The 18,259-nt window shown below is 57.4% G+C and overlaps 1 protein-coding gene across 4 annotated transcripts in view; it reads left to right on the top strand.

The window, feature by feature from the left end:
• Positions 1 to 18,259, top strand: part of PDE2A (phosphodiesterase 2A) — a 100,064-nt gene that overhangs the window by 28,382 nt on the left and 53,423 nt on the right. The window contains exons 2-3 of one of the 4 annotated variants that reach the window (XM_063693356.1): positions 3,698 to 3,770; positions 14,905 to 14,966. In XM_063693356.1, coding sequence (XP_063549426.1) covers positions 3,752 to 3,770; positions 14,905 to 14,966 — 81 coding nt within the window. In that variant the 5' untranslated portion in view covers positions 3,698 to 3,751. Of the gene's footprint in view, positions 1 to 3,574; positions 3,771 to 9,961; positions 10,056 to 14,904; positions 14,967 to 18,259 lie in introns of those variants that run through there. The other 3 variants (XM_004051759.5, XM_019037300.4, XM_055356742.2) reach the window with 3 other exon arrangements.

Below are 18,259 nucleotides of genomic sequence, written 5' to 3'. Positions count from 1 at the left end.
ACTGCATTCTTGGGGACAAAAGAGGAGCTGGGAAATCTGATTTCCTTACCTGGCTTTGCTCAGGAAGCAAGGAATGTATTTAAGGCACAGACTGGAGTGAGATGGCCTGGGTTTGAATTTTGACTACTTACTAGCTATGTGACTGTGGGCAATTTACTTTGTGCCTGAGTTTTCCTTATCTGTGAAGTGTGACTAATAATAGATCCCACCCTATATCATTGTTGAGAAGATGAAATGTGAGGCACACAGTATGTGCTCAATAAATGCGAAAGCCTCCCAGCCCCAGATGTATATGCTCGGCCAGTAGGGGCCAGCCCTGGCCCTCACCTCCATGGGACAGAGGTCAGCCAGGGAGGAGATGCATCTACTCCAGGGTTCTCTGACCTGGCAGCAAATTAGAATCACCGGGGGACATTCGCAAACATCTGGGATGGGGGTTCCAGATATCAGTATTTAAAATGCTCCCAGGCAATTCTAACATGAGTCAGGGTGAGAACCCAGAACAGGATCACAGATTGTGGAGTTGGAGTGAGGTAGGGATCTGTGTGTGAGTGGAGGAGTCCTTGGAGTGGGGTCACTCCTAGCTATAAGAGCTCGGCAAGGCCTTTAAATGTGCCAACTCAAGGAGCCTTGGTTGCCCCCTCAGGAAGGGTGCTGGTTGGGGAATTTCAAGGATTGTGTGAGAGGGTTTTTCTGAAAGGGCTCTGCACTCTACCAAGCACTGGAAGAAAGCAGTGCGCTTGTTTATTGAGTCTAGTGTAATAACATTTCACAGATGGGGAAATAGAGGCCTAGAGAGGTGCTGTGGCCTGCTCAGAATCCCACAGCAAGTCTATGGCACAGTTAGGACTCAAACCCTCTGAGGAATGCTTGGATCTGAAAGGCTGACACAGAAAGACTCTTTGAGCTGAGGGACACATAGAGCACACACCAGGGACCCCAGTCATTGAGCTGTAGTTTGAGGGATTCAAGTAAGAATGAAGAAATAACTTCTTGGCTAGGTGCAGTGGCTCACGCCTGTAATCCCAACACTTTGGGAGGCTGAGGTGGGTGGATCATGAGGCCAAGAGATCGAGACCATCCTGGCCAACATGGCGAAATCCCATCTGTACTAAAAATATAAAAATTAGCTGGGCATGGTGGTGTGTGCCTGTAGTCCCATCTACTCGGGAGGCTGAGGCAGGAGAATCGCTTGAACCCGGGAGGCGGAGGTTGCAGTGAGCTGAGATCGCGCCACTGCGCTTCAGCCTGGTGACAGAGCGAGACTCCGTCTCAAAAAAATAAAATAAAATAAAATAAAATAAAATAAAATAAAATAACTTCTCAAGAGATGAGTGCCATGGAGGTGGTGGCTGGAGTTGGGAGCCCAAGAGATGGTGGCGGTGCCAGGCCAGGGTCGGCTATTGACCATGGTCTGAGGTGGCCTCCCCTGAAGAACAAGTAACTCTGGCCAGTGGCTGTAACAGATACCTCCCGGGCACCTGTGTCTCACCCAGGCTTGTCCAGAGCCCAGGACTGAGCCAGTGACACATGCTCAGAATTTACCAAGAGACTTGTGCACTGAGCTCAGACTCAGACCTAGTCCTTCCAACAGCCCTTACATGGGTCATCCCCTTTTATGGAAGAGAAAACTGAGGCCAAAAATAGGAAGGGAGGCCCTGTGGGGGCCAGAACCTTTACACATCTTAGCCCAGGTAATTTTTTCTACAGTGTTAATAAGTGGGATGAATTGCCCCTGTTTGGAAGATTCAGTAAAATACATTGACTTGGCCCAGATCACTTACTCTACACCTCTCCTAAGTCCCCAGATGTGACTCCCAGGAAAGACACAAAAAAGGGCTACCCAGAGGGATAAGGTAGTAACTAGGGAAGCCCTCCCAGAGGAGGTGGGCCTTCAAATGGCCCCTAAATGACAGACAGGAGGGAAGGATCTGGGAGGGTATTGGGGGTGGGGTGGCATGGGCAAAGGCCTGGAGGTGAGAGTCAGTCAGTCATTGATGTGAGAAGAGCAAGAAGTAGAAATGTAAGGAATGGTGGGGAGGGGAGTCAGAGCTGGATGACCAAGCAAGGGTTCAGCTGTAGAGGGTCTGGCCCGCCAGGCTGAGGGCTCGGGCTTTATTGTGCTGGTGGTAGGGAGCCACTGAGGGTGAGTGGGGGAGAGCATGCCAGAGCATGCCTCAGAAAGAAAGGTGGGAGAAATGCTGGCATGGAGGGCCGCCCCCTGAGTTGGTGGGGTGGCCGGGCTCTGCCAAGGCTATGTGCCAGCTGCCTGGACTGTGTCCAGGAATGGGCACAATGACTCAACATTGAGAAAATCACTCCCCAGGGAGAAAGGGTCCTGATGAATCACCCAGCTGAGGTGGGGAGGCTGGGAGGCTGGGAGGCTGGGGGCTCACTGAGTCACCCTCCAAGAGTTGGTGAGGAGGGGAGCTGCAGAGAGAGGGGCCGGCAGTGCAGTTGAGGGGGGGATTCAGGTCAGACCACAGTGAGGGCTGTCGGGGGACTCTGCCTTCCCGCCATTCCCGGGTTTGGTCCTCCTGGCCGTCCTGTGAGGGAGATGAGAAAACTGAGGCCCAGGAAGTGGGGAGGGGATCCGAGCAAGGTCATGCGGCAAGTCGCTGGCAAAGGCCTAGCGACCCAAGCGCACCCTCCAGTCCAGACACGTCCTGCCGCCCCAGCCGCTTTCTTGCCAAGCAGAGGCCTAAGAACCGGGTCGGTCCGGGCAGGGAGCTGACCCCGGTGACCCGCTGAATCCCCGGACGCGGCCCCTCCGGGCAGCCGGCAACTGAGGCCGGACTGCGCCGCCGCGATGGGACGGCAGGGGGCGCAGGAGCGTCGCGGCTGCCGCAGGCTCCTGAACCCAGAAGCCGCTCTGCGGAGAAACGCGCTCCCGGCGCGCGGGTCCCACCGCGGAACTGCGGACCGTGTGGCCCTGGGGCCTGCACCCTCTCCGGCCCCGGGGACGGCGACAGAGACCTGCCCGCCCAGGCCTGGGGGCCCCAGTCAGTAGCGGCCGCCGTGTGTGCTCTCGGTGTCTGTGCGCACGTGTCTCCCTCGCAGATGGGCGACTGCTCCAGGGCCTGTCCGTCTCGCAGCGACCTCCAACATTCTCCCGACTTCCCCCTGCCTCCTAGGTTGAGGGAGAGGAGCAAGCCCGAGGCTCCTGCGGTGTCCGCGGCCCCTGCCCCCCTTCCCCTTCCCTCCCCACCCCACGCCACTGTGCCGGTCTCTGCCTGGGGCTCTGGCCGGGCCCCGGACCCCAGAGTGGTGGCGGGGAAACAGGGTGCGATCAGACAGGGTGGAGGCTCTGAGAGCGGCCCCTGCGAGATGCGAGAGAAGTGGCGACGGGGCGAGGGGCAGCGAGCGCAGGCTGACAGCAGGCCAGCTGGAAGGGCCGAGGGAAGCCAGGGCGAGACAGAAGCGGGGTGACAGCGGCCGGGTGTCCGGTGGGGTCGGATGATCTGACGGGCCGAGAGGTGCGGTCCGCGGTGGCGGGGACATAGGCGGGGCCGGGGCGGGCCGGGGGCGGGCGGGGGGCGGGGCCGGGGCGGGGCCGGGGCGGACACTCGGGCGGACCAGGCGAAGCTGTCGCGGACGCGCTGACCGAGCGCAGCGGCCGGGCGGCGGGTGGGCGGGCGGCTGCGAGCATGGTCCTGGTGCTGCACCACATCCTCATCGCTGTTGTCCAATTCCTCAGGCGGGGCCAGCAGGTCTTCCTCAAGCCGGACGAGCCGCCGCCGCCGCCGCAGCCATGCGCCGACAGCCTGCAGGTAGGGGGGCCCCCGCGCTGGGCACCAGGAGAACTGAGTGTCCGGCGAGCGCCGGGCCGGGTCTGCCCGCCCCCGAACCCTTCTCAGGGAGGAGACCCCTCCTCTAGTTCTGAATTCTACTCCTGTGCTGGGACGGCAGCGCAGACCAAGAGCCCTTGAAGCCCCAGCTCTCAGTCCACACGTCACCCCAGACTCTGAACTCCTTTCGGATCCGGGGCTCCACCCCAAGCACTGAGCTTCCAGTCCACGGTGGGACCGCAGTGCACACTGAGAGCTGTGCCCAAGCCTCGAATTCCCTTTCCTTAGATTAGTGGGGACCCCTGCCCACGCCTCGGAACCTTCACCATATATGTGGGGCTCCCGGCACACCTGGAGCACCTGAACCCCCAGCTGTCATCCAGGACCCCACCTCAGAGCCGGCCTCACCCAAAGCCCCAAACCTCCATTCCACAGCCTCAACTGGACACCCGCTCAGATTCCCACCCAAACATCTGGACTTCAGTCCTCAGCCTGGAACCTACCCCAGAGTCCAAATCTCTCCTTCCATCAGGGCTTCACTGGCCTTCTCTGTGGGACCCACTCCCCGATCCCTTCCCTCCCTCGTGTGTTGGAGATCTCCGAGTCTTTCCTCGTGGGGGGCCCCTCCTCTTGTTCCTCTCCAGGTACAGTGGTCCCACTTTATTCTCTGGGCTTCTCCTCTGGTTTCTCTTCAAGTATTTCTGGGCTCTCTAATTTGGTCTGTTGCCCCATGTGCCCACCTCTCTTGGTCTATCTTGGTCTCTCTCCTGTTTCTCTAGGTCTCCATCTTCGTTTTGGGGTCTGTTTCTGCAGCCACCCCTTCCTCTTGTATCTACCTCTGCTTTGCGGTGAGGAGGGGGCAGGCTCAGAGAGCAGGGCTAGTGTCCCTGGGACACCCCCGCCCCCCATGTTCTCAGGCATGGCATGGTGTGGGCTCAGGTGGAAGGGCCTGAATGTGGAGTGTGCTGCTGTCAGGCGATGCCCAGGGATCTGAGGTGGTGGGGGGATGATGTGGTGGGCACTGGCTTTTGTAACTTATAAAGCCCCTCATCCCAGCTGCCGTGGTCTTGACTGGGGCGGCTAGGGCTTGAGATAGGGAAGAGTAGACTGCAATCTGGTGTCAACCTGCGGTGGGATGTGTCCAGGCTGGGTGGGTCTATAGTGTATGTGTTTGTGTGAGTGTTCCTCTCTGTGTGTAGCATGGGCTGGGTTGCATGTGTTGGGTGTGTCTTGTGTGTAATCATGTGTGTTGTGCCGTGTATGAATGTGTCATCGAGAGTGGGATTATTTGTGGGGAGATTATGGGAAGTGTGGGAATTGTGGGTCTATGGCATTGTGTGCTGTGTGTGGCTGGGGAGGCAGTGTTGTGGCTGTGGAGTGGTAGCTGGGTGTGTGGCTGTTGTGTGTGTAGAGAACTTGTGTGTATGTGGCTGTATGTCTGTCATTGTACAGTGGAGTTGTTGTAGGGACAGCTTGCATACAGGATTCTATATGTAGTTGTGTATGTTACTGGCTGTTGTGTGTGGCCAGGAAGGGCCACTGCAGGGGCCTGATGGTTTCCACTGGGTGTCTTGTCAGAGAGGAGTTGGGGCAGGGGGTGCTGTGTGTGCCAATGTGTTTGCAGCCTAGGTGGCTGGCTTAGAGTCACTATGGCACATCCTGGGATTGCTTGGGGAATATATCTATTAGGACCTGAGTGCCGGTGTTTGAATGTCATGTGTCTGTGTGGTGGCTGCTCCCGCGATTCTGGACAGGAAAGGGTTGCAGGCAGGGCTGAGGGGTCTGAGGCGAGGAGCCAGTTGACAAGTGTGTGAGTGTGTGAGTGTGTGTGTGTGCATGCATGTACACGTGCATATGGGAATGGGGTGGGGTGGGAGGAGGCAGTGGGCCAGCAGCGCTGTCTATGCTGAGGGGCTGTGTGCGCCCACAAACGTGTGACATTAGGTGTTCACATTATCTATGCAGGTTGTGTCTGCATGTGTGTCTGTGTCTAGGTGGCGTGCGTGTTGAATTTAATTGGATGCATACACCTGTGGTTGGGGAGGTGAGAGGTGTGTGAGGTGCGTGGTGGGAGACGGTGTGAGTGTGGTGTGAAGTGAGGGTGTGTGAGCTGGGTGACTTTTTGGTGTGACGCGTGAATTATGTGATCTTTTCTCCCCATGAGCTGTGTGTGCCTGTGGTGAGGAGTGAGTGGAGGATGGCCAGTGAGCTGGCGGTGTGTGTGTTGGGGGTGTTGAGGACTGTAGAATGTGCTGCGGTGGCAGTGTGTGCATGTGGTGTGTGTGAGGAATGAGGTCTGTAACATTTGGGGCGTGTGGAATATAGTGGGTGTCCCCATAAATGTCTGTGGAGTGACGCATGTGTGCAAAAGGGCTTGGCTGCCATCCTGTTCTTGCTCCCCTCCTGATCAGGTCCCTAGAGATACCCTGGAATGTTCTCCATGCCCCCCCAACCCCAGCTGCCCCTACCCTTTGCCCTTCATCCTCCTTGCCTTGACCAAGCCCTTTGTTTTGGGTTTCCGGCGGAGCAGGCGCTGGACAGGCGGGCGGCAGGCAATGTCGCGGTCTGGGAACCTTTGTTCTCTTAGTTTGACTGGTGTTTGGGGCCTTGGTTTGGAGGAGGGTGTGGAGAGGATGCACGTGGCAGCAAGGTCACTGTGTTTACTACACCTCTTCGTGCTCCGCAGAGGGGAGGCGTACGGCGCAGGCAGTGAGGCCTGGGTGGTGTCTTTGGTGGCGCCTGTTGGTGTAAGAACAGCTTAGGCTGGGCTTGGAGTTTGCCAGCCATGCAGTCTTAGTCCATAGTGGCCCAGCGCCCTTCCTGGCTCATGTCAGCGGGGCTGAGCAGCGGAGCAGCCAAGCACCCACTTCTCCAAGTTCACCTGCCCTCGCCCCTTCTCTGTGTGGCTGCAGTCCCTGGAGACAATCAGGAAGACCTTGATTTAGTTCTATTTGTGTTCACTCCAGGTCAGATGGAGGAGAAAGAGTCCCCATCCTCACAGAGACACTTATCTGAAAGGAGAGAGCTGGTCACACCTTTGGGGACCCTCTAGACTGACGCAGTCTGTAGGAGGATCGAGGTCATACCTTCCAGAGAGAGCTGTGGGAAAACCCTACTGGGCTGCCTCCCAGCAGGTGCTTGAGAGAAGAAACATCCAAGATTCCTTGAGATTGGAAGGCTCAGAGAAGTCTGAGTCAGTCAGGGAAGGGGCTGGGGTCGATGCCGCAGTGTCACATACCAGAAGGTTCTCTGAAATGAATAGGCTTGAACTGGACCTTGAAGGGGGTGTTGGGGTGGGCAGAGAGATGCAGCCTGGGGCTGAGGAAGGTTCTGGCCTGACTGGCAAAAGGGATCTTGCTGGCCATTCCCCAGGCAATACTGTCTGGCTTTGGGTAGCCATCCCTGGGCCTCCAGCCTTCTCAAGCTTTCACGGTACCTTTTTTTATCCCATTGTCTCTGGCTGGAATTATCTTCACTGTCATTGACATTGTCATCTTCATCATCTTTTAGGCGGTTATTTCCAAATTCCAGGGTCCTTTCACAAATGTCTCATTTAGCAGGTTAACTCATGCAATTGTCCAAAAGTCTTTATGGAACACTGCTGTGTGCCAGGCAGGCACAGTTTTAAGTGCCGGGGTCATGGTGGTGGCCAAACTGGCCTCATGGAGCTCCTACCTTCTGTGTCCAGCCATGCTGTCAGTTGCCCACCCTTCTGTGTTTCCCCCAGTCTGGGGCGCCTGGTTCTGTGGGGCTCCGCATGTGCACCCTCTGGTGCTGGGGTCTGGCTCCTACCAGAATGCGAGCTCTGCAGAGGCTGGGCCCAGGTCTCTCCTCTACCCACCGTGTGTGTCCTGAGCTGGGTCTGGCAGAGTCCAGATGCTCACACCTATCATCAGGTGACCGGAACTGCCATGTAGGGTTGGCAGTCCAGCTCTGTCTAGGGCAACTGGGGTCCAACGGATGAGGGGACTCTCATCTCATCAGGCAGCATCTCATCAGGCCCTTCTTTTACCAGTAGCTCCAGAGACCAAGAAGGGTCAGGTGACTGGTGCAGGTCTCACAGCAGGGTGGCGCGGCTGGTGTCAGAAGACAGCACTTCTTGCTGCCGGGTTGGGCTCTGGCCCCAGCACCACGCTGCTCTCTGGCTGGCCTCCGTGCTGCCTGTGGCGGGTAAACGATTATTAATGACCCCCCTGGCAAGGAGACAGGAAATGTTTCCCAGCCACAGCTGGGGACCTGCTCCCTGCCAGCCCCAGCTGTCCATACCCGTCCTGACCACGGCATCGGTGCTGATGTTATCTTCATTCTGCCTCAGTCTTCTTTACTCCTTCTGCCCATCCCCCGAACTCCCTGATCTTGACATCCTAAGGGTAAATGACGAGAAGCTACAGAGCTTTCTTTTCCATATCCTGTCCCTCACCACTTTCTCCAACCTGACTCATCTCTACCTTCTTCCTTGTCCCATGCCAGCCAGAAGTAGCTCTTCCTCCAGGAAGGCTTCTCTGAATGCACAGCTAGCTCCTCCAGTGGCCACTACCCTGAGCCCGAGGCACTGAGTCCCCCTCATTGCAGACTCTAGTCCTCCACTGATGGTTTGCTCTGACAGCCCTAGGGCTGGCCTGGGCACTTCCCGCAGACTGTCCCTAATTGCTGCCTTAGGACTGACATATGAAGGGTACTCCCAGATGCTACCTCCAGGAAGTCTCCAGTTCCACTCAGCCCAGGGATTCTTACCTCCTTTGAGCACAGTGCCCTTCCTGTCTGAGTCACACATGTGTACTTCCAGGACTTCCTAGGTGGACATTAGTGAACACCTGCTATGTGCCCAGCACAGAGGGTGGGAAGAGATGAGCAGGATGCAGGCCTTAAAATCCCCACACCTTCCTCCAAGCCTGAGCAATGTTGCATTAGCCCCTTGGCAGGTGGCACAGACCTAGGTACTAGGGCTGGGGGAGGGGAGGCGGAGAAACAGGGAGTGATGTTGGTAGAGTGTGTGGGGAGGGCAACGAGGGAGATAAACTCAGGGGCCATGGTGATATAAAGCAGGGACCCCTATTTCATCCCAGAGTGGGAGGGAGGGGCATGTTGGGGAGCTTCCAGGAGGAAACAAATCTGAACTGAGAGCTAAGGTCAAGCCAGGAGAAAGTTCTGGACAGAGGGGAGAGAATGGTTACTGTGAAGGTTCGCTGGTGGCAGACAGAGGGAGGAGAGCCTGTGGCAGCACCACTCCATGGAGCAGGCCCCTGGGTGCCAGCCGGCTGGGTCCGGGGGGATGGGGACTGGTAAAGCTGGCCCAGCCAGATGGTGCAGGACTTGTAAGCCATGTTAAGGACTGCGGACTTATTCTGGAGGGAAATTGACCCTGGGGAAGAGTTGAGAGAACGGATATGACAGATCAGATCTGCATGTTCGATAGCTCCCTGGACCATGGCGTGGAGACTGACGGGGAGGCTGGTGTGGTCCAGGTAAGGGGGGGTGATGAGGCCTGGACAGGGAAATGGCTGAAGAATGGAGGGGAGGGGACGGAGTGGCCAGGGCTGGTGGAGGGAGCTGGACAGCTGTAGACGTGAAGGGCAAGGGAGGAGAATGCTGCCCCACCCAGGTGTCTGGATGGGTTTTGTGCAGTCTCTGAGAGGTATAGGAGGGAAGACAGGGGTTAGTGGCAGATGCCTGGGCCTGTGTCAGGGCCCTTTAAGGACCAAAAGGTCTTGGAAAAGCCTCAGAGGAGATCATGAGCTTTGAGGTTAAAGGGAGACCTGAAGCCGGCCCAGGGCTGCTACAGCCTCACCTGTAACATGGGAACTTGAGATCTGCCCTGGGCAAAGGGTGTTCAGAATTCAATAATCAAAACAATCTGTGAAATGTAATACTTAATAAAATTCAAATCCAAAAATGTCTGAGTACATTCCAAAATGAGTAAAAATGTAAATTTATGAAAATGCTAAACATACGTGATTGTTCTAATGTAAATTGTAAGCCTCAGCTGCTTCCCAAAACTTTGGATCTGCCTCCCTTGAAGCTGCTGCCTCTGATGTGGCTACCCCCTGCAGCTCCAGGACCTTCCTGTTCAGCTCCCTTGAGAGGAGCCGGCAGGGCTCCTCCTCTGCAGAGCCTGTATTCTGGCTGGTGGCTTCAGGGGGCAGGCATTCTGCCTTTCCTGTCCCCCACCCTAAGGGAGTTGGCCTTGCATGCCTCCCATCCACGGTTGCCTCTACTGGCGGCTGCCACTGGGAGACAAGAAGGGCATGGGAGTTTCGGGAGCTCAGGGTAAGAGGGGCTGAGATCTCGTGGTGTGGAGGGGGAGCGGGAAGGTAGGGTGGCCGGAAGAATGGAGAGGGCCGGGAGTGAGAGCAAAGGGAGACAGGCAGAGCTGAAGAGCAGTATCACCCCAACATCGATACTGGTATTTCAGAATGGGAAAGCTGTGCCATTTCCCGAAACATCAGAATGCTGAGGTCCGATCTTGCAGTCTGTGAGCTGGGCATTCCTTGGCCCCCACTCTCGGGTATTCTTGCACAAGACCATTTTTCTGGGCTGCATTTTCTCACTTGTAAAAGGAGGAAGTTGGGGGTCAATATCTCCAAGCAATATATGAGCTCTAGCTCTAGGAGTATAGGATTTTGAGAATCTGGAATTGTTAGTCTGTGGGGTTCTAACTGGGACAATTCTAGCATTCCTTGACTCTCAGCTCCCAGCCAGGGCTGTGTGGATGCGTGGTTGTGTGATTCCGACATTCTGAGACTTTAAGATGCTGAGGCTCTAGGAGCTAGAGATACGGACATTCTGTGAATCTAGGATTCTAGGATTTGATGGTTTGATGATTCAATGATTCTAAATGGGGCTGCTGGGAAGAGCTGCAACCACCTGCCTTGTTAATGTCAATGTTCAGTTATTAAAAACATAACAAGAAGCAATGGAGACAGATAGCTCAGAATGGTGGGCGCTCCCTCCACTCCCAGTGAGGGAGGACAGAAGAGGCTGGGCTGGCCTTAGAGAATAGAGACCTTTTCAACCTGGGTCACACAGGTTGTTTCTCCTGTCACAACAGAACTGGTGTGTGTACATTCGAGAGAGCTGCCACTCCCAAAGCTTGCAGGGTAAGGGGCTCATTTCCTTCAGCACTGGCCTCTATTCCTTAACCATTTCAGACTGGGCAGAGAGAGGGGTAACTACCCTTTCCTCCCCGCCCTCTAAGTCTCTGGGCAGAAATGGCAGCAGTGGAGGAAGGAGAGGTCTGCTCACCCCCGCCCCTTCCCTGACAGCCTGAGGGGGAAAACAGGACATGAATACTTCCTGGACACAGACATGGAAATGCATGAACCCCTGCCTTCGAGGGCCCCGCATCCAAAGGCTCAGACAAGGGCAGAGGCCAGGACAGCCAGTGGGGTCCCATCAGCACCCTCTCAGTATAGGCTGAGGAGGGAAGACCCTGTTCTTGCCCCAAGGGTGACAGTGAGAAGGGGTCAAGGAAAGGAGTCCCAGGTCAGGGACTGGAAGTGCTGACAGGTCCTCCCCTGTGTGCAAGGCCACAGTCCAGCCTGGCAGAAGGCCAGCCCAGTTGTCCAGTGTTTCACTGCCTCCTGAGTCCTTCTTATGCCTTGGCGCCCAGGCCAGAGTTGGGGAGGGGTCCAGGCTGCAGGGGAGGGTTTCCTTCCAGAGTGCCCATCCCTGATGGATCCTTAGAAGCCCAGTACAGCTGCACAGTTCCAAGGGCTTCCGCTGCCTGGTAGGTTCACAGACCAAAGCTGGCCCTGGTCACACAGCACAACGGGGCCTGAAATCAGGCTTCCTGATTCCCAGTCCTGGGTGTTCCCTTTTGCCCACAGCCTCCCCCACTTCCCCTGGGACACCTGAGGGGCAGGAGTGGAGGCGGGGCTCAGGTTAGGGAGCAGAGCCTCTGTCCATCATCCCTCCGTCTTCCTCTTCCCACAGGCCAGAAGCAGGTGTGGTGGTGACAGCTGCCCCCAGTCCTCCACAAGGCTCCATTGTCCCTGGCAGGGAGCCCCTCCCCAGCTGCAGGCCAGAAGTGTGCCTCCCCGGGCCCTCCTGTCGTGACTCTGCCACCTGCTTCCTCCTGCTGCCCCTTCCCTCTTCTCATCTCCGCTTGCCCTCAGGCCCTCCCCATCCCTGTGAGGTCTCGTCTCTGGCTCTCTCTGGGTTTAAGCCTCTCTCCACTGAAAGTTAGATTTGGAAGGGCCCTGGGAGATCACCAAGTCCAATCCTTTTATTCTTCGGATAAGGAGGCCAGGTCAGAGAGGGGAAGGTCCTGTCCAAAGCTGCACAGTAGGCTGAGGCAGAGCCCAGTGCTGTGCCCCCTTCAGCGCTGGGTCATGAGTGCACACTGCCCTTGGCATCGGGCATCCAGGGTTTGAGAACTGACTGTGATGATCAGCGCTAAGCACACAGGCACCTACAGAAATGCGGTAGGGGGCTTCTCTCCTCAGCCCTTCTTCACAGCCCTGAGCTGCCCTCCCTTCCCTTTCTTTGCCCAGCTCCTCTCTCCTTCACTATCCCTGCTGTCTGCTGACTCCTGCCTCTGGCAGACACTGTCCTTGGGACACAGACTAGAGCTCAGGCCTCCATGACTGGGATGCACACCCATGCACCCAGACACAGACACATAAACATGTGCAAGCGTGTCACGGGGTCCATAAATCCCAGCTGAAAACTGGTCAGACCATCAGGAGGCCACCCTGGAACCCAGTGTCCTCCTCTTCCTGTCAGGCCTCACACACCTCCTCCAGGAAGCCCCTTAGGACCCCTGTAGACCGTCTTCATCCAACTGGCCCCTTTGTGACAACTGAACTCTGTGAGCCTAGGTTCCTCCTGTGACTCGAAGGGCAAGGCTGAGTCCCCCCTTCAGTCCTGGGGCCACTCCTTCAGTGTCTTCAGGAGGGGCTCAGCTTCCTGTTGCTGGGTGGGGAGAGCCCTGAGGTCCCCACAGGACGTGGGACAATGGGGAGGCGGTGACAGATGAGAGGCTGAGTCTTCCCTAAAGCAGACTCCACCCTCCCCTGACCTCCCTGGCTGGTGGCTTGGACACAGCCCTGGCCTGTTGGCCTCTTAGGACTAGGGTCCTGGTCTGACCCCACAATGCAGAGGTCTGGGAATCAGAAGCCCTGGTTCTCCAGCAGCAGTTCTCTAACTGGCGGCTATGGAGTCCAGGCCTCCAGGGCACTGGTAGGTTATTGGCGGGTTGGTGCAGATTCCAGTGTCCAGGAGGGGTGAGCTGGCCTGGGGGGCCTATGTACAGGAGATAGGAGGGTGATAAACACAGGCTAGGTGGGATTACAGGGAGCTGGGAATACCTAGCTGAGAATCCCCTCATCCTAGGCACTTTCCCCACACTTGAAATTGGCTGGAGGGGGAACCAGAAGTTAGGTGGGGTTGGGGAGGGACAGGAGCCAGCACCCTGCCTCCACCTCCGGGCAGTGCCTCTGCTGGGGGGCAGGAACCTGTCCTGGGAGTGGTGGGAGGCCTGAGGGGGGAGCTGGATTCTCCAGTGAAACTGGCCCTCCCTCCTCTCAGGGGAGGGGAGGGGGCTGTCCCTGGCTGCTCAGCAGGTAGCCCATCTGGCTGTGGGTGGAAAAGAAGACTCAGGCTTTGTGGATAAAAGGGACAGCCCTGGGGTCAGGCACTTATCTCAACCCTCGTCATTTCCTCTGCCGGACATGGCTGGGTGAGTGGGGTCATTGCACAGAGGGAAGGAACAGGCCAGGGCCAGTGCATACCAGGCCCTACAGGAGAGTCAGGCACATGGGTGACCCTGCCACACCCTGGGCTGCAGTCAGCCCCTCATAGAGGCCCAGACACACACCACAGTCACTGCCGGAGATGGCCACACCTAGACCATCACACCACACACAGACCCAGTCTCTCCAGGTGACACTCAGGCCCAGCTGCAGGCGCAGCTAAGAGGGAAGACCCTGCAGGGCACAGGGACACGTGGGACAACCAGACGCCGTGCTTCGGCCACTCCACAAGCCTCCACACAGCAGGTGCAGCTCCTGTCACCCCTACGGTCAACCCAAGGAGAGCCAGAGATTCCAGTAGTCGTGGGCAGGTATCCAGTGCCCAGGCGAGAAGAGGGGGACACCAGCAGGGAACCCAGAACCTCCTCCATGCCAGACTGTGCCCTCCCCCCAGCTCACAGAAGGAGTGCCTCAGGCTGTTTATTTCCTAGCAGGGACTAGCAGGGATGGGTGTCTCATCCCCCTCCCCCTCCCAGTCCCCACCACACGATTCTGAAGCTGCCAAATCAAATCAGCCCCTGCACCCGCACCAGGCTGGCATGGCGGCCAGCAGCTGACGGGAACGAAGCCAGGCTCAGAATATCCCGCCGCCTGTCCGATGCCTGAGTAGGCTTGTTGGGTGGGGGTGGGGAGGGGCAGGAGCCTGGCAGCCAGGCCCTGGGCAGTGCCCCTCAGAGAGGCTGGGGGTTTGGAATGCTGCGGGGTGGTGGGCTTCTGGAGAATGAGTGAGCAGGTCTCTGTTGTGTCTCCAGGCTGCTGTGGCAGTGTCTCCACCGCTAGCATTCCGGGAACTGTGGAAGTGGTGCTGGTAGGATACAGGTCGGGGGTCTGATCCCAGTCCAGATGACTGGGCGCCAGGCTGGGGTAGGGGCTCCCACATGGTCTCACATTCATTTGAGACTCAGCACCCCGGCTGGAAGCCCCTTGGTTGTCTGTCAGTAAAGGCCGAACTCACTGTGGAGGCCCAGTGACTGTGTGAGGTGGACATTACGGATCCCATTTTACAGATAGAGAAACTGAGGCTTAGAGAGGGCTAGTAGAGCTCCCTAGAGAGAAGCAGAAGTGGAGGAGGCCTCAGAAAGAGTAAAGAGGTGGTCATTTCCACTCCTTAGGAGCCGTAGGTGGAAAGAAGGAATATGGCTCTGTTCTCAGAGTCAAGGAACAGAGAATATGGCAGAGCCAGAGGTGCCCATGGGAAGCAGAGAACAAGGAGGGAGTCTGGGGAGAGAGCAGGGTGCAAGCAGGCAAGGCTCCCTGGAGGAGGGGGCCATCCGTGGGCTTGCTGGGGGCTAATGGGGGGACAGTCTGGGGAGAAGGGGAGAAGGCCTGGCCGGCCTCAGCCCCTGACCTTCTTGTCTCTGCAGCCAGCCTGGACCCCCTTGCAAAGGAGCCAGGACCCCCAGGGAGTAGAGACGACCGACTGGAGGTGAGAGCTCAGTGGAGGGAGAAGTGGGTGGGCTTGAGGGGGTGGGGCGCAGACTGAAGATCAGTCTGAGTGGTGCCCTCCCCCTTGGGAGGACGGGGAGGCTGGAGTCACATCCCAGCCCCAGCCCTCCAGACTAGGACCACCCCTGTATCAAGACCATCTCCCCTCACCCTATATATCCCCAGGCTGGAAGTCCTCCCATGAGGATTCCTCCTCCCAACTCACCTGGGGAGTCACTACAGACTCCTCCCTTGTCCTCCCCACCCTCACCCAACAATTCCCGTTGATTCTCTGCCCTGAGTATTTCCCGAGTTCCTCTCGGGAAATGGAGAGGAATGGAGGGGGAATCCTTTCGAGAATGGAGAGGATTCTGCCGCCTGCTTGGGTCCAGGCTCCCTCAACTCTCCCCTGGGCCACTCACTGGCTGCTTGCTTTCAGTTTCCCCCATCATCCACGTGGCCACCAGGAGGATCTTCCTAATGCACAGACCTGAACTTGTCACTCTCTTGCCCCAGAATCCTCCATGCTCCCCACCCCCATGCCCCCTCCACAACCCCAGCCTGGCAATCGTCCCCCTTCATCCATTCCTGCCTCCCCCAAACTGCTCCTGCTGGCCTCTTCCCCCCTCAGCTTCCTAAATCCTTCGGGGATCAGCTCTAGCCTCCTCTCCTCTGGGAAGTCCTCTCTACCCCTTGACCATGGGACCAAGCTCGCTCCTGCTCCCTCCTCTGAGCTCTCCTGCCCTGGCAGTCAGATGCCAGGGCACTCTGCTGTCTGTCGCCCACCGTGCTGTGCCACGAGCACCCTGTTTTCTCCATCACGTGACTCTGTATGTGTGTCTGCCTTGTCTTCTCTGCACTGTGAGCTCTTTGAGCCTGGGGACTGTGCTTTCTTCATTCCTGAACCTTCTACCACCCTTGGATGGGTACTGGTGCAGGGCTCAGCCAGCGCATTTCCTGCCCTGCGAGGGGTGCCATCCCCACCCCCCGACCATGCCTTCCTTCCCTGTGAGGGGTGCCTCATAGGACTCTTCAGTGCTCAAAGGGGCCTTGACGAGCAAACAAGGTGGGCTGCTGATGTTGAAGATCGGCACAGAGGAGGGTGTGTGTGTGTGTGTGAGAGAGAGAGAGAGAACTGGACCCACAGCCAGAACAGAGTCTGCCCAGGCCCGGCTGAGAGGGAGAGGAAGATGATGCTTGTATCAGCCCTCTTGTGTGCCAGGAGCCTTTGACACCCACCTTGTTTAATTATTACAGCACCCCCATGAGGTAGGGGCTACTATTATTCCTGTTTCACATTTGGGGAAGCTGAGGCCCAGAGGGATCATTCAGCAAGTGAGTTGGGACAGAGCTAAGATTGGAGCCTAGATGTGTCTCAGGCTCGAGGCTCACTCTTTCCCGGCCCCTGAGTAAGATGGGAAAGAAGGTGCCCACACAGGGCCTGGTGCACAGGAGGGGCTCAGCACATGTTCCCTGCTGGGACACAGGGCCAAGACCTGAGAATGTGCCTCCAAGTGGGGCTGGGCCCTGCTGCTGGGAGCTGGCAAAGGGAGCTGGGAGGGGAGGGCCTGGAAAGCCACATTATTAATTTATTTACTGCCATGGCATTCCCCATGGGGCGGGGCTCCCCCCAGAGCTGGGACAGATGGTGTTCCTGGGAGCCTGCAGTGTCTCAGCAGCCTCGGCCACCCGCCAGGAAAGACTGGATTTGTCATCCACCCAGGGAGCCACAAGAAGAGGGGGCTTTGGCAAAGCTGAGACCCTCCTGGGCAACAGGGGCTGTGCCCCGAGGGAAGGAGTATGGCTCCAGGCTCCCTGCTATGCCTCTGCGGCAGCCCCCGCTGCCTAGGCCATCTGCCTGCCCTCTGCAGGTTCAAATTCTGCTCTTTGTCCAGCTCCACCGGCCTCGTCCTTCCCATGAGGCTTCCCTGGGTCGGCCCCACCTGCTCCTATCCCTGTATTCTCTCTGCCTTTCCTTGAGCTGGGTCCTGCTGCCTCTTCCCTCTGACCGAGGATCTGGAGCCATGAGTTCCTCAGCCCTCAGCTCTGTCCTGACCCCATCCCCACACTCATCCCCAAACAGTTAGTGTCTGCCTGGACTCTTGGCAGGGCCTGCTGGATTTCTGGGTCCTGCCAGCACCCCACCCGAGTGCCCAGGCCTATACTCAGCACTGCTGGGAAGAGATGGGCTGCCTGAGGGGATGCTGCCAACATGGAGAGGGCAAGACTGGAGAGAGTGGGGACCTGAGGGCATTGCTCAGACCACAGGGGCAGCTGGAGGGAAAAGGGACTGGGAGCCTGAGGGGCCCTCCTGTCAGGGTGGATCTGGGAAGCCAAGATGGCGTCATATAGTGGACAAGCCACAGGGTCAGATGAGCACGGGTTCAAGTCCCAACTCCCTTGCTTCCTTGGTGTGTGGCCTTGTGCCTGTCACTTAACCAGCCTGAGCATCAGTCTCCTCACCTGCCAGGCAGGGATAAGAATGTCTATCACTGCCGGGAGCGGTGGCTCACGCTTGTAATCTCAGCACTTTGGGAGGCCAACGCAGGCGGATCACAAGGTCAGGAGATCGAGACCATTCTGGCTAACGTGGTGAAACCTGTCTCTACTAAAAATACAAAAAATTAGCTGGTTGTGGTGGTGGGCGCCTGTAGTCCCAGCTACTTGGGAGGCTGAGGCAGGAGAATGGCGTGAACCCGGGAGGCAGAGCTTGCAGTGAGCCGAGATCGCGCCACTGCACTCCAGCCTGGGTGACAGAGTGAGACTCCATCTCAAAAAAAAAAAAAGAACCTCTATCATTCTTGGATGTAATCACTGTTATTCAACATTACCACAATAGAGCTGTTGGGAGAAGTTACAAAGACTGTATGTGTGGGGTGCCCGGCGCAGGCCTGGCACATGGCAGATCCTTGGGGAGAGTTAGCCTCCTCCCTGTTTCCCTCAAGGATGACATCCTTAGAGCCAGGACTAGGCTGTAGCCCTGTGAGACAGGATGCTCCGCAGAGCTGGGCTGAGGCTTATGGAAGTTCTATGGGCATGGCACACTCTCCTGGCACTGGCTGGGCAGCAGCCAAGAAAGCAGAGCTGCCAGCACCCATCTCCACCCAGCAGGCGTGTGTTCAGCACACCCTCCTGGGATGGTTCCCTAGCCCCTGTGCCAGCAGCTGACTTGGAGGAGGGGCTCTTCCAGCTCAGCCTGGCATCCTCCTTCAGGGCCAGGCCTCCGCATCATTACTGTCTCTCTGAAAGTCAGGTCTGGGGCAGTTCAAGTTGGTGAATTGAGCACGCTGAGTC

The sequence above is a fragment of the Gorilla gorilla genome, chromosome 9 (genome assembly GCF_029281585.2).
Source record: "Gorilla gorilla gorilla isolate KB3781 chromosome 9, NHGRI_mGorGor1-v2.1_pri, whole genome shotgun sequence".
Lineage (NCBI taxonomy): Eukaryota > Metazoa > Chordata > Mammalia > Primates > Hominidae > Gorilla > Gorilla gorilla.
Note: the sequence above shows the minus strand (reverse complement) of the source record. Positions and strands in the feature narration are given on the sequence as shown.